General features: G+C 44.8%; 2 protein-coding genes across 2 annotated transcripts in view; both read right to left on the reverse strand.

The window, feature by feature from the left end:
• The window catches only part of LOC308678436 (uncharacterized protein), a 558,730-nt gene that overhangs the window by 453,142 nt on the left and 89,110 nt on the right, over positions 1–16,478 (reverse strand). The window lies entirely within an intron of this gene.
• Positions 348–14,786, reverse strand: MYD88 (MYD88 innate immune signal transduction adaptor). The gene is made up of 6 exons (XM_081344079.1): positions 14,331–14,786; positions 11,868–12,002; positions 7,709–7,889; positions 6,524–6,615; positions 5,660–5,952; positions 348–527 (listed from the first exon to the last, which is right to left on the reverse strand). Exons 1-5 carry the CDS (start codon positions 14,668–14,670, stop codon positions 5,798–5,800), a joined length of 903 nt encoding a protein of 300 aa, XP_081200205.1. The 5' UTR covers positions 14,671–14,786; the 3' UTR covers positions 348–527; positions 5,660–5,797.

Consider the following 16,478-nt stretch of genomic DNA (forward strand, 5'->3'; position numbering starts at 1 on the left):
TCAGACAGAGAAAAGGGACAGGATAAGTTGAGGAACATCCTGAAAGAAATGGGGTGGGGGGGGAAATGCTTCCATATTGTTGCAAGAAAATGGGAGCTCCATAAAATTAACAGAGTTTAAAGCTTGGCTGAAAAGAAAAGGCAGGTCAAGGCCAACCATATAAAATGTATGACTAATCAATTGGTGGAAGAAATTGAGGAAGTAAATATTGCTTTTATATGTGGGCTGTTAGTTATCAGGGCAGGGCCGTGAGGCAACCTGTTCATGGGAAACACAGATGGGAACTTTTATATCTGCTTGTGGATAATAGAGTAAGCTTGGCTCAATAATTAGACTCAACAACGTGACAGGGTAGTCAGTGCACAAATGTAATTATTAAAAAGACTTTTCTATCCCAAATATGCTCACAATCTTATTCAACAACCCCAAAATACCATTTTAAAAAATCAGCAGAAAAGTGAAACTAGCAACATTGAAAATACACAGAACAAACAGTTGATAAATGCAGTTTTGAGCTTGGTTCGGATCTGTAAGGAAATGATGGATGGGCATTAGCATGATGTACAGTTGGTTGAAGTTCTATGAACTTAACAGAAAAACAGAGTTGGAAGGGACCTTGGAGGTCTTCTAGTCCAACCCCTTGCTCAGGCAGGAAACCCTGTATACCATTTCTGACAAATGGCTGGAGCACGCACAACTTCTGTAGGCGAGTTATGAAACATCCCTTGGAGAAACGAATGGCTAATTTAGATGTCAAATTTCCAGCCTATTTCAATATTACAAATGTTAAACACACACACACACACACACACACCCTCCCCATTCTTTTGTGAATGGTTTCTCTCATTTTCAGGCAATCTGTCCTGAATTTGAGGAGAGATTTTGAAATCTTGTACATTTACATAACCAAACATGCATTACAGATAGTCCTCAACTGACAGCCATTGTGATTGGTGACCATTCAAAGCCACAAAGGCATTGAAAAAAGTGACTTATGACCAGTCCTCAGAGTTACAACTGTCACAGCATCCCCACAATCATGTGATCAAATGCAGGTGCTTGGCAACCAATACCGGTATGTATTTACGATGGTTGCAATGTCCAGGGGTCATGTAATTGCCAATTGTGACCTTCCCAATCAGATTCCAACAATAACAATAATAGAGGAGTTGAAAGGGACCTTGGAGGTCTTCTAGTCCAACCCCCTGCTCAGGCAGAAAGCTCTATATAACATTTCTAACAGATGGTTGTCCAATCTCTTCTGATAAATCTCCAGTGATGAAGCATCCACAACTTCTGGAGGCAAGTCGTTCCACCAACAAGGAAAATAAATGGGGAAACTGTACTTGCTTCACTTAATAAGTGCAGTGATTTGCTTTACAAATGTGGCAGAAAAAGGTAATAAACTCAAGTCCAACTCACTTAACAGCCACTTTGGTTAGCAATGGAAATTCTGATCCCAATTGTGGTTATAGGTCAAGGACTACCTATACGGCAGTATTGGTTTCAACAACACAGTAAAATATAGAAATTTGTGTCCAACACAGGCTAAGCCAAACATAAATCCAGATTCTCAGTACACCCGGGTTAATTATTACCCTGCATTGGCACATTGTTTGTGACCATCTTTGAATTTATCTGTAAAAGGAGAAACACATCCCCAAATAATCAGTTTTTCATTCACCCATTCTAACATTAATTTTAAATTCTCGTTTGCAGCATCCCTGTGCACTGTTTAAAATCAGAATTAAAAACTGTATGCATTTTAAGTGACTGCAACACAAATAGTCTGTTGTTAATATCTTTTTTTGTTAACTTCAGCAATATAAATATTTTTTGCTCAGTTTCTTTCAGAAAATGCTAATTTCAAAGTACAAGTTCTCTGTTTTGAATCTTACTGCGATTCAGGAAGTGTGGACAGCTTGATTACATCTGCCCTCATTTGAATCAGATTAAATCTCCACTTTCCCCTCCTCTCTGGCAAAAAAATCCAAAACTCGAAAACAATTGAGAATTGAATTAATTTACACATATGTAATCAACTCCAATCAACTCCAATGACAAATTAAGTCAGAGAGAACAACCCCCAATAATAAGCAACTTCTTTCTTTCATTATTTTGTGAACCCCATATAAAAAAAGGCTACAACGGGGTAGAGGAATGATGGCCCTTTTATAACTTGTGGACTTCAACTCCCAGAATTCCTGAGCCATCATGCTTGGCTCAGGAATTCTGGGAGTTGAAGTCCACAAGTCATAAAGGACCATCATTCCTCACCTCTGCTCTAGAATTAAGAGCAGTTTCAGAATTAAAAGACATCAGGCAGTGCTTATGAAATAATCTAAAAGGGAGAGCAGGAGGGGAAAAGGTTAAAATATCTGAACAAAAACCAGCCTATGAAAGCTAACAGGAGAAATGGATTGTGCCAGCTCAGCAATGAATAATTTGAATTAATTATAATCATACAAAAGCGCCGTTAGTCCCTGAAGCAAAGCTATTAAATGCTGCCCAAGAATACATGAAAAATAGTGTTTCCAAATGTCATATATCCTGAGGCTGAAACCTGGCATGACATCTCAGAACCCTGAGGTGTTTGCGAGCTGTGGTGGAAAAAAGTCAACATGGCCGCCATGCTAAGTGCACTTATAAATGGGGGGAGCTTCGACTACAATGTCACGCTGGCCACCTTGACTTTTTTGACCATCCTGCACTCAGCCCTGGAGAGACAGATAAAAGTTTAATTGTACAGAGGCAAGTCCCTATCACCGATTACTGTCCTATTAAATGAGTACATCATAAAGGCACTTGGGAAATAGCACACACACACCTGTGTTTGGCAAGAGTAGCCAAACACACTAAAATCAATTTTTTACATACAATTTTCGAATGTAACCACCATCTCCACCCAAAGATTGGTGGGGACTTCTGTAGTATTCACAACCTAGTAGGTGTAGATAGGTACATATTCCTCTACTTATAACCACTTGTTTAGTGACCGTTCAAAGTTACAACAGCACCGAAAAAAGTGACACAATCATTTTTCACATTTATAACCATTGCAGCATCCCTGTGGTCACATGATCAAAATTCAGACACTTGGCAACTGACTCATATTTATGACGGTTGCAGTGTCCTTTTGGGACCTACTGACAAAGTCGATGGGAAGCCAGATTCACTTAACAACTGGGTTACTAATGTAAATCTGCAATGATTCGCTTAACAACTATGGCAAGAAAGGTTGTAAAATGGGGCAAAACTCGCTTAACAACTCTCTTGCTTAGCAACAGAAATGTTGGGGGTCAATTGTGTTCATAAGCTGAGGACTCTCTCTAGTCCACATGTATCTGTAGCAATCCTAGACAGAGACATGGGGCTTGAATGTGAGTTGGGGATGAATGAAAAAAATGTTTTTCTCCTGCTCTGAATATCATGGGCTGGACCCAAATTTGATTATGCTTGATCACCCCTGAAATTAAAAGGATCCAGCAACTAAGCATGGTTTCAGTAGGACCACAGCAATCATGCGATCACTGGCGTTAGTAGAAGCCACAGTGACACTACACCTATCGCGACATCATTGTTTGCATCGTTTATGTTATGATGTCATATTTGCAACTCTCCTTTTGTGGAGACCCTGGAGGCGGTGCAGGTCTGGATGGGAAAAGGAACAGGCTCAGGCTGAACCCCTCCAAGACCGAGTGGCTGTGGATACCGGCATCTCGTATTGTCCAACATGTTCCATCTCTTTTGATGGGGAGGGAAGGTATTGCCCCCCTCAGAAAGGGCCTGCAACTTGGGTGTCCTCCTGGATTCACAGCTTAACTTGGAGGATATATCTAACTGCTGTGACCAGGGGGGCCTTCGCACAGGTTCGCCTGGTGCACCAGTTGCGCCCTTGTCACTTCTCGCCTGGATTACTGTAATGCTCTCTACATGGGGCTGCCTTTGAAGTGCACCCGGAGGCTTCAGCTGGTGCAAAATGTGGCAGCGCGGGTGCTTATGGGAGTTTCTCGATACTCTCATGTTACACCACTCCTGCGCAAGCTGCATTGGCTTCCAGTTGCCCTCCAGGTGCAATTCAAGGTGCTGGTAATTACCTTTAAAGCCCTACATGGCTTAGGCCCGGGGTACTTGCGAGACCACCTGCTGCCATTGTCAACCTCCCATCGCCTGGTTCGCTCCCACAAAGTCGGCCTCCTCAGGGTGCCGTTGGCCAGGCAATCCCGGCTAGCGGCCCCCAGGGGGAGAGCCTTCTCTGTAGGCGCGCCGACCCTCTGGAATGAGTTGCCTCCGGAGCTGCGGATGGCCCCTGACCTTCGGTCCTTCCAACGTGACCTGAAGACATGGATGTTCCAACAATCGGGCCTGGACCGACTACAGTTTTAAATTTGGTTTTATTGGGTTAATTGTTACGTATTTATTACATTTGCTCAATTCTTTTTTAAATTTTGTATTTTATGTTTTTTTTAATTTTTATTGTTGTGAGCCGCCCTGAGTCCTTAGGGAGAAGGGCAGCATATAAATTTAATAAATTCAAATTCAATTCAATTCAACAGATCTGAGTCAAATTATGGGATTCAACAGACATATGTAAAGTATGGTTCCCCTGCTTTGAAAAAGGGAGAGAATTGGCTACTTGTAAAATTTATATAGGCTACGTTTGCACATACAGTAACTCTTCAGCCATAAACTTTGATTTACCCACACAAGAGCAGAGGATACAGAATAACAGGGACATTGGAGATCTTCTAGACCAACCTCCTGCTCAGGCAGGAAAAACTATACCATTTCAGACAAATGGTTATTCAATTTCTTCTTGAAAACCTCCAGTGGTGGAGCATCCGCAACTTCTGGAGGCAAGTTGTTACACTGGTTAGTTATTCTAAAAGTTCATACCTGTGTTAGGCTTTAATGAAACAAATAATGATTGGTTGAGCATCACTTGTGAACTCAATCACTATCACCTGGGCTTCATGGCTAGGTATTATGTGTGAACGATCCCACTAAGACTTGTTGAGGAATCACAGTTAAAGTAAACCGCATGTGTGGCACTAGGTCAGGGGTCTTCAAATATGGCCCTTTTATGACTTGTGGACTTCAACTCCCAGAATTCCTCAGCAATTCTGGGAGTTGAAGTCCACAAGTCATTAAAGGGCCAAGTTTGAAGACCCTTGTACTAGGTGAAATATGAAGTCACATATACAAGGCACCTGGATTACATGCTGGCACATCTGTGAACTGTGGTAGATGAGAAGCTTTTAAAGCACCGGGATGTTGGGGGGGGTGGCGGCAGAATGGGGGGGGTGATTTTTGGAAACAAGAAACTAGGACAGGTCCTATGCTTATTCTGTAACACAGGATAATGTTCTTTTGGTCCTTCCTCCGCAAGAACCCATAGCCAATGTGCTCTTAGGAGAAAATATGTGTTCCTTCTCATCCCATAAGTTTAAAAGTGTTTATGTCAAGTTTTTCTTGGTCCCTTTGTTCCGTCAAAAATTAAAAAGGAAGCAGGGGAAAATAAAGAAATGCAATATGGATTAATATCCCAGGAACAGTTGCATCTCTTATTAGATTCTGTTCCTTCTTTTTAAGCCAACATGATGAGGCCGGTGTGTGTGTTCCAGAGGATATATAAAGGTTGGGCTTAAACCAAGCTTACGGTTCTCAGGAACGTGTGATTAAAACCCTGGTTCTTTTGTCTTCAGGGTGAAAAGTCAAGGAAAAGCTACTGGGACCTCCACCCTTCCTGCAGGCCTCATCTTCTGGGGCCCTGTGGCTTCAACCTTTCAGCGCATGATCATGGAAGCAACAGGGATTTGGCTAGTCGCATCCAGAACCATTTCTTGGTGGCTGGGTTTGTGTAGTCACAGACGGTGATGAATCTTAAAATGCTCGGGAACTCGTTCTTCATGTTTTTGCATTTAACCGGGATGAGACGCTTGAGACGGGCCCCTGTGGGAGGAAGCCGAGACAGGAGAATGAACTAACCTGACATGCACTGTGGCCCCAAGCAAGAGGCACGATGGCCACATTTCCCCAACCGATGTCCTGAGCCACACAGCCCATCCCATGGCAGTCCCAATACAGGTAGTCCTCGACTTACAGCCATTTGTTTAGCAACTGTTCAAAGTTACTACTGAAAAAAGTGACTTATGACTATTTCGCACACTTATGACCATTGCAGCATCCCCGTGGTCACGTGACCAACATCCAGATGCATGGCAAGTGGCATGCATTTATGACGGCTGCAGTGCCCCTGGGGTCATGTGATCCCCTTTTGCGGCCTTCTGACCAGCAGTCAACAGGGGAAGCCAGGTTAGCTGAACAACCATGTTACTATCTTAACTGCAGTGACATCACTTAACACCTGTGGCAAGGAGGGTTGTAAGGTGGGGAAAACTCACTTAACTAACCGTCTTGCTTAGCAACGGAAATTTTGGGGCTTAATTGTAGTTCGTAAGTCGGGGGCTACTTGAATGTCTGCAAGGTGGCACGGCCTGACTGACCACAGACGTTGTCTCACCTGGGGAAAGACTCAGAGCAAACTTGGTCTGGAAGTCACATTCCTCACTCTGAAGGTAATCGTCTGAGATGACCACGACCATCCTCCGACACCTGTAGTTACACACAGAACCAGAAAACACGTTGGGGACGAGCTTCTTTCCCTGTCTTGGTTTGGCACAGCAACCAAACAGAACAGGGACAGACTTCAGCAGATAATTAGAACAGAGAACACAATGGCTGGCAGCCTGCCTTCCACTGCGGATCTGTATACTACAAGGGTCAGAAAGAGGGCTGTGAAAATATCTACAGACCCCTCGCATCCTGGGCATAAATCGTTTCAACTTCTTCCCTCAAGACGATGCTACAGGACACTGCACACCAGAACTAGACACAAGTACAGTTTCTGCCCCCATGCCATCACTCTGCTACACAACTAATTCCCACAACACTATCTTATGCCCTAGGGCAAGGGTCTTCAAACTTGGCCCTTTTATGACTTGTGGACTTCAACTCCCAGAATTCCTCAGCCAGTGTGCCTGCCTGAGGAATTCTGGTAAGTCCACAAGTCATAGAAGGGCCAAGTTTGAAGACCCCTGCCCTAGGATATCAAATATCCTAGTAGGGCTGTATTACTGTTATATTTCTCATCTCTCCTTACTTCCTATTCCTTTAGCATTTTATGACTATCACTCTGCTGTTTCTCTCTTATGATCCTTGCGGATTGCTTTTATTTAGTATCTTATGACTGTCATTGGGGGTTGTATCTTATAATTTATGCTGGTTGTATTTCATGATTATAACCATGACTTATCACATGTTGCTTGCATGTACAATGAGAGCTGGTGCACCGGAGACAAATTCCTTGTGTGTCTAATCACACTTGGCCAGTGAAGAATATTCTTTTCTATTAATTAGGAGCTGAATAAGCCCTACTGATGGAATAAAAAGAGTCCTTGACTTACCGTTCTTCTAGCAATTGTTCAGAGTTACAACGGCACTCAAAAAAGTGATTTACGACCACGATTTTTCATTTAAGAACTGCCACGGTTCTCTTCTCCCAGATCTTATTGGACAAGTGCTAACCTGCTCGTCCTACCACCTCCACACACACCCCAAAATCAACACAATCAGTGTTTTAATTCCAGCTCTGTCTCCTCTTTGGTTAGTTCAAGCTTTTTTTGCCCAGAGGTGCTCCTAAACTGACCTCCTCTCTATCAACTCGCTGGTGATGGACCACACGCAGGTGCCTGGTAGAACATCGCGATCAAAGACACACAGCTTCAGCTTGTGCTCTGCCTGCTCCAGTTCCTGGATCATCTCTTGCACAAAAGGAATGTCATTCTGGCAGTAACAGATGAAGGCATCGAAGAGTTCAGGGGTATGCCCTGGAAAAGGAAAAAAAAGAAAGGAAGGAAGGAAAAGAAACAAACAAGATTGTTGCTGAGCACCAGCCTTGGTTTAAGCCACGATAGATAGTGGCCAAAATTGTGGAAAACCTTTTGGGAAAAGTGTGTTTTTGAGGTTTGATGGCTAATTTTATTGTTGTTGTTAGCTGCGAAGTCGTGTCCGACCCATCGCGACCCCATGGACAACGTTCCTCCAGGCCTTCCTGTCCTCTACCATCTTCTGGAGTCCATTTAGGCTCACGCCTACTGCTTCAGTGACTCCATCCAGCCACCTCATTCTCTGTCGTCCCCTTCTTCTCTTCCCCTCAACCTTTCCCAGCATTAGGCTCTTCTCCAGTGAGTCCTTCCTTCTCATTAGGTGGCCAAAGTATTTGAGTTTTAGCTTCAGGATCTGGCCTTCTAAAGAGCAGTCAAGGTTGATCTCCTCTAGGACTGACCGGTTTGATCGCCTTGCAGTCCAAGGGACTCGCAGGAGTCTTCTCCAGCACCATAGTTCAAAGGCCTCAATTCTTTGGCGCTCAGCCTTTCTAATGGTCCAACTTTGATGGCTAATAACACCACCTTTTTTTTTTGGAGTAGTACCATAAAATTATATATTGATGGAAAGTTAATTTAATCAAGAATGTAATGCAACGAAGTTTGTTCAGTTATCTGTACTGTATTCTGTGAAAAGTTATAGCCAAATAACCAGAAAAAGGAAGCACAACTTGATTAGGTTGATATCAGGTAGCTTTCCTTCATCTGATTGTAGCCAATGAGCATGAGTGTTTAGAGAGCCAATCAGGTGTCATCTTGTTTTGGCAATGAGCCAATCAGATCACAGTAGTATTCAGTTATTGATGTCATGTATTAAAGCTGAGAGGAGTACATTTGTCAAATGTGTTATGTGATCGCTATCAAGTTGGTGGGTTTTTTTTTGTGTTCTTTCATTCAGTGAGCTTGTAAAACGTAATAAAATTAAAGTAACGGTGCAAAGAGTTGACTGGTTGCCCAGAAAGCAATGTAAAATAGTATTATTAAGCGAACAAGGCTACAGTTATGAAGAAATTAGAAGAAAAATAGGTGGAAACTTAACCAAAGGTGGCATTTCTACTGTACACTTTTCCCAAAAGGCTTCCAAAATTTTGGCCACTACTGTAGAGAGATAGATAACCTTTATTGTCATTTTTTTTTCCTGTGGGCAGAATGGCACACATTAAAAATGAAATTTAGTTGCTTCCTCTCAAATAGTGCACATACATAACACACATTTAATCCATACTAAATAAAACATATGTATAGACCTGCTCCCTGACATATAAGTAACATATAAATATTAATCCCTGTTCTTCATTGATTTTGCTTTTCAGGTTGCAAAAGGGGATCACGTGACCCTGGGACACTGCAACCGTCATAAATATGAGTCGTTGCCAAGCGTCGGAATTTTGAATACTAGCGAATTTTGACTACTAGGGGAGAGTACTGTGCACAAAGTCTTGAGCTTCTGAAGGAAAGGCAGGATATAAGACTAATGAAGAAGTAAATGAATGTGGTCTATTTGCTGGACACTTAAGAGTGTTGTGCAAATCCAGTTTGCATGAATTATGGTTTATTCATGAAACCAGGATTACAATGATCATGGCTTACCTATGCCTCCCCTCAGCTCTCTAAAAATGATACAAAACACCATAGTCAATTCTGGTCATTCAAATTCTGAGGGGATAGGGCAGACATGCTAAAGTGCTGGCCCGCAGGCTGGATAAGTCATGCTGAAACTGCGCCCACCCTATTGCTGGCAATGGGGGGAAAGTCCTGATACGTCGCGCGACATCACGAGTTTGACATGCCTGGGATAGGGGAAGGAGACCTCAAACAGAGAATCCAGAATAAATAGATGTCATCTTTTTTCTGAAATGAACAATAACATCTGAGGTCACAGATATACTTGCTTGTCCCTTTACTTTAGGCAAAGCTGACCCACAAGGAGGTGCACAGCAGTCTAGTTTCAACTGCAGCCCCCCCCTCCCCCGAGTTAAGAAATATGAAATATAAATAAACAAACTGGTTTTCCGGAGAAATGCCATAAATTGGCTTGTTTGTCATGCTAAGCCACAGTTTTGGGTTTCCAGACCAGCCATAATTGGCTCCATATCCAAATTATAAACAGACCGTTGGTTCATGCACAAACCATTAATAAACCATAAATGGCTCCAAGCACAAACAATAGATAGGCCACAGATGGATTCCTTTCATGAGCCATAAAAAAATCACACTCGACTTTGCAAACAGACCATAATCATCGGCAGGGCTCAACACCTACTAAGCCAATAAAGTAGTCCTCAATTGAGAGCTGTTCATTTAGTGACTGGTCAGAATTACAACAGCAGTGAATAATGGGACCTACCACCAGTCCTCGCACGTGCAACCGATGCAGCATCCCTGCAGTCATTTGATCAAAATTTGGTAGCTTGGCATCCGGCTTGTATTTACAATGAGCACCCTGGGGTCACGTGATCACCACTTGTGGCCTTCCCATCCAGCTTCCGACAAGCAAAGTCAATGGGGGAACCACATGATTTACTTAACAACTGCAGTGATTCGCTTAACAACCATGGAAAAAAGGTTGTAAAATAGGGCACAGCTCACTTCACAGCTGCCTTACTTAACAACATAAATTCTGATCTCTGTTGTGGTTGTAAGTCAAGGACTACCTGTATGAACTAGTCCAGGGGTAGGCAACCTCGGCTCTTTTATGACTCGTGGACTTCAACTCCCAGAATTTCTGAGCCAGCATGGCTCAGCTTGGAAACCTCTCCCTTTCCCCTCAGCATGGCTGGCTCAGGAATTCTGGGAATTGAAGTCCACGAGTCATAAAGCAGCCTAGGCCTAGGCCAGGGGTAGGCAGCCTTGGCTCTTTTATGACTCGTAGACTTCAACTCCCAGAATTCCTGAGCCAGCATGGCTCAGCTTGGAAACCTCTCACTTTCCCCTCAGCATGGCTGGCTCAGGAATTCTGGGAATTGAAGTCCACGAGTCATAAAGCGGCCTAGGCCTAGGCCAGGGGTAGGCAGCCTTGGCTCTTTTATGACTCGTGGACTTCAACTCCCAGAATTCCTGAGCCAGCATAGCTCCGCTTGGAAACCTCTCCCTTTCCCCTCAGCATAGCTGGCTTAGGAATTCTGGGAGTTGAAGTCCACAAGTCATAAAAGAGCCAAGGTTGCCTACCCCTGCACTAGCCTGTTGAAGCTTTTCCTACTGAATTTCTACCTGGCTTGCAAATGTAGATAGTTCTAAGAAATGTCTCTCATTCCTACGGAATCTGGAGGTAGGACTGTGTACTTTTTCCTCCTTAGGACCCCCTGAATAGGTGCCAAAACTGCCCCTCTCTCCAATCCCCACCAGATGCCTGCTATAAAAGAGCTCAGGTATTTAATTTAGGAACTACCCTAGTCCAAATTATCTCTACTTAATCCACAGTAAAATCAGATGGAAGAAAAAAAGGCAATGCTTATTTTTTTAAAAAAAGAGCAATTATTTTTTTAAAAAAACACATTGCAATATATAAATTTAATAAAATAAAATAAATACCGGAAGTCCTCGCCTTATGGCCACAACTGAGCTCAAACTTTCTGTTGCTAAGTGAGACATTTGTTAAGTGAATCTCGCCCCATTTCACGACCTTTCTTGTGAGTGAATTACTGTAGGTGTTAAGAACACAGAGGGTAAGTGAATCTCGCTTCCCCATTGACTTTGTTTGTTAGGAGGTCACAAAAGGGGATCACATGATCCCAAGACAAACCAACGGTAATAAATAGTAGCCAGTTACCAAGTGTCTGTCTCAATTTCGATCACGTGATGCTGCAACAGTCGTGTGAAAAGCAGCCATGTCACTTTTTTCAGTGCTGTGGTAACTTTGAACTGTCACTAAATGACTTGTACATGTATTAAAATTATTTAAAGGTCTGATGGCCCGTTTACCAAGGGGGTCATCCTGAGTGGTGATGCCCTGCATTTCAGTTGCCCTCGGAAAGCTGCTGTCCACTGCTGGGACTTGAACCGGTCGCTCCGATTCTTCCTGTTTCTTCTTCTGGAGATATTTCTTACAGTCCTCCTCTGCAAATAGAAGAAAAGACATAGAAATAAACAACTTTCAGAAACCAGGACTGAAGCCACGCATAAATTCGGGGAGGTAAGAGGGGATGGGGAATAGTTAACTGGACAAGCCCCCATGGCACCCTCTAAGTCAGGGGTCCCCAATCCCGGGTTGCAGCCCACAACCGGAATCAACCACACAAGTGGCTGGCCGGAGCGCGCGTGTAACTCAACTTTATCAAGCAGCAGGCTGAGGGGCATTTGCGCATGTGCATGCTGACCCACCGCTGGCTCAAAGGCTGTGTGCACGTAAGTGCATGTGCGTGTCACTCCGTTGCTCGCGCAGCCTAGTTCCCCCACCCCAAGCAGGGCCTCCAAGCCCCAAAGGTTGGGGACCTCTGGTCTAAATCAGGGATCCCCAATCTCTTTAGTTCCACCCTCCATGAAATTTCAGATTGTTCATTGCCCCCACCCCCAAGCATATATTACCTGAAAATAATTTAAGAAATACTATTTGAATGAATTGGCAGCTGTGATTGCATACTTGTCTATGCAATAACAACAATACAGGTAGTCCTCAATTTACAACATCTCTACACGAGACAGGCCATATCACAAATGAGAAGAAAAAAGGAAGACTGGCATCTTTTCCCTCTGGTGTTTTAACTGATATTACAGGTGATCCTTGACTTGCTATGACAACTGAGCCCAAAATTGATGTTGCTAAGTGCGAAATTTCTTAAGCGAGTTTTGCCTCACGTTACGACTTTTCTTGCCACGTTTGTTAAACGAATCACTGCAGGTGTTAAGCTAGTCACACTTTCGGAAGCCCTCTGGAGGCGTGGACTTCCAGAATGCTCCCACTGGCCTAGCCAGGGCTAAGAATTCTGGTAGGTGAAATTCTCACACATCTGGAAAACGCCCAGATCAGGGAAACATGGCACTAAAATCTGGAGACCACAAACATATCAGTTGCTCATGAAAGCTTTAATAAATTGCATTAGTTGGGAAAACTGATTGACTAGGGATGCTTACCGTGAGACTACTACGACAGGGCTTTTCAACCAATGGTATGGGTACCACCTGTGGTACATTGGCACCTGGCAGATGGTACGTGACCATCCTAGAAAAGTGGTAGCGGGGGAGGGGAATGAGCTGAACCGGTGGCAGCACCACACAAGCCTGAGCGAGAGACGGCTGGAGCTGCAGGGCTGTCAGGGCTCAGCTGAAGTGCCAGGATCAGCGCTTCTTCAGGGCTGCAGGGCTGTCAGGGCTCAGCGGAAGTCCCAGGATCAGCGCTTCTTCGGGGCTGTCGGGGCTCAGTGGAAGCACCAGGATGAGCGCCAGTCTCCAGCTGGAGCTCGGCACTGATCCTGGTGCTTCTGCTGAGCCCAGAAGAAGCGCCAATCAGCTGGAATGTTGCAGCATCTCCAGGGTCTTGTGATTTACATTCAGATGCTTGGCAACTGATTCATATTTATGACGGTCGCAGTGTCCCAGGGTCATGTGAAGTGACCAAAACCTGCTGCAACCACCCAGCAGATGGGGGGAATAAAAACCAAACACCCCCACCCCACCGCCAATCCTCAACAGAAATGCCCACAACAATGAAAACCTCGGACAGGAGGAAGAGTGCCACCGGGCAGGCAGGCAGGTGTCTTGCTCAGCTGTGACTTGGGGGGGGCACTTTTTTCAGTGCCATTGTAACTTCAAAAAGTCACTAAGCGAACTGTTGTAAGTCGAGGACTACCTGTACTTCATCACTTTTTTCCTTTTTTTTTTGATCATCAAGTTTTTGACCCCTTGCTAGGCGACTGGTGGTACTCGGATGTTGCCATATCCTAAAAGTGGTACAGTGGGTGAAAAGGTTGAAAAGCCCTGCACTATGTGATAAACAAAACAGGATGTGGTGGGGGATGGGTAAGCAGGAAATGGCAATGAAACACTCACAAGGAAGTCTTTTGGCTTCTGCAGAAATTGCCTCCAATCAGATGGGAAGGCAGCTTTAGGCAGCATTTAAGCTCTCCCCCTCCCCACCTCCAGCCCCCCCCCCCACTTCTGCCGGACAGGCAGGTATTCAACAGGTGCCACTTTCCCCAACCTCATTGCCTTCACTGATTCCAAAATAGAATGCAGCAGGAACTAAGGCACAAGAGTTTTGCACTGAGCATACCCCAACTGTCGCCCCTTCGGAGCTGACCTGGGAGCCTGCCGATGCGAGGGAACTGCAACCGGGAGCGCTCATTGCAGGATGGCTACTGCGCTCGCCGGCGATCCGTTTCAACCGCGCGCCCTCGCCCCGTCTCTCGGATAGCCACCTTCCCCGCTCCTATCGGGCCGGGCGCTCACCAATGCTGGGTCCCAGGTCGGTGAGAATGTCTTGGCGCCCCAAGAGACGCAGCAGATCCAGGAGGCGGCCCACCGTCGCCCCGCCTGGGCTCCGCGCCTGCCAGTCATCCAGCAGGCGGCCGGTAGGGTTCGGTTGGGCCTCGAAGTGCTTGATCTCCAGGTATTCGTAGCCCAGCTCCTCCGCCAGCGTCGCCCAGTCGGCTGCCACCGGGGCGCGCGGGTTGAGGAAGAGCGCTAGCCGGCGCCGCACCGAGTTATTTAGCGCTACCAGCGGCAACGCTGCGCTTTCCGACTTCTCCACTTCGGCCCCGATGCATCTGGTCACCACCTCTCCCGCCATGGCCGGCCGCAGCTGCGTCTTGCCTGGGCTCGCCAAGCTTTGCCTTGCTCAGAGGCAGCCGCTTTCGCAACACCTCCGACGGCGAGAGGCGGAGAGATCGCCCGCGCCCAAACCAGTTTCGCTTCGCACGCACGGCGGCTCTGAGTTGCACCGCTCGCGCAGCTGGGGAAGAACAGCTGCAGGACTGACGGGAGTTGAAGTCCGGGGACTTTCCCGCTAGTAGAAGCCAGCGAAGACTTCTAGATATAAAGGAACTACAACACCCAGCATCCTTCGCTCGGAATGAGCTGGCTGAGCTGTTACTCGCCGTAGGGCACGGATAGGCAAACTTGGCTCTTTTATGACTCGTGGACTTCAACTTCCAGAATTCCTGAGCCAGGTGGCTGAGGAATTCTGGGAGTTGAAGTCCGCGAGTCATAAAAGAGCCAAGGTTGCCTACCCCTGCCTAGGGGAACGAGTGAAATTCGCGCTGTAGCGCAAGAGACAGAAGCGTTGGAAGGGACCTTGGAGGTCTTCTAGTCCAACCCTCTGCTGAGGCAGGAAACCCTATACCCATTTCAGAGAAATGGTTGTCCAGTCTCTTCTTAAAAGCCTCCAGTGATGGAGCACCAACAACTTCTGTTGGCAAGTCGTTCCTCTGGTTAATTGTTCTCACTGTCAGGAAATTTCTCCTTAGTTCTAGGTTGCTTCTCTCCTTGGTTTCCACTCTCTAGAAGAAGAATCCTTGGATTTAAAAGATCCTTCTTTCCACCGCCGGTCCATGGAAATTAAAAAACAGAGAATTGCTCCTTTTATTTAATACACAATCTCTCTTTCCTTAAAAAGAATTATTTTGATGGGAGTTAGCATTGAAATATAATTTACAGTTGGAAAGCACATTGCAACAGGTGTGAGTCCCACAAATCTGCTAAGGTTGACAGTTTAAACCTCTCCAGAAACCCCCTGGAGGTGTTTTAAATCAAGCCTAACCAAGGTTTAAGCAAAGATTGGGTCAGCAGAACTGAAAATATGACAATGAAGTAAATTGAGGAGCCTTAGTCGTTCAGCTTAATAAAGACCCTTTTTCTTTTTCCAAGGCAGAATGACAACTTAAAAGCCTTTCTTAGGCTTCCTCAAAAGTCTATCTTAGACTTCTGTAAATCCTGAATGCCTTTCATCAAGGGTCTCCAAACTACTTCAACTCCCAAAATTCCCCAGGCAGGCATGTTATCTGGGGAACTGTGGGAGTTGAAGTCCAAAACTCTTAAAATTGCCAAGTTTGAAGATCCCTGCTTTTGATAGATGCTTCAAGCCATTCCTGAGCACCTAGATGGGGTGCTTCAGGTCCCTCCTCTTCAAGGTTATTATTATTAATAATAATAATAATAATAACAACAACAACAACAACAATAATAATAATAAATATAATAATAAATATAATAATAATAATAATAATAATAATAATAATAATAATAATAATAATAAGAAGAAGAAGAAGAAGAAGAAGAAGAAGAAGAAGAAGAAGAAGAAGTAGTTGGAAGGGACCTTGGAGGCCATCTAGTCCAACCCCCTGCTCAGGCAGGAAACCCTATACCATTTCAGACAAATGGCTGTCCAGTCTCTTCTTAAAAACTTCCAGTGTTGGAGCATTCACAGTTTCTGGAGGCAGGTTGCTCCATTGGTTAATTGTTCTCACTGTCAGGAAGTTTCTCCTTAGTTGTTAGTTATAGTTGTTTGAAGCCATTCTTTGACATTTTGATTATCTACTTCAGAACTTTCCAGTTCCAGGCTTTTCAAGGAATCTTGAAGCCATTTTTTCGAGAACTTGT

This window comes from Vipera berus (assembly GCF_964194415.1).
Source record: "Vipera berus genome assembly, chromosome: Z".
Lineage (NCBI taxonomy): Eukaryota > Metazoa > Chordata > Lepidosauria > Squamata > Viperidae > Vipera > Vipera berus.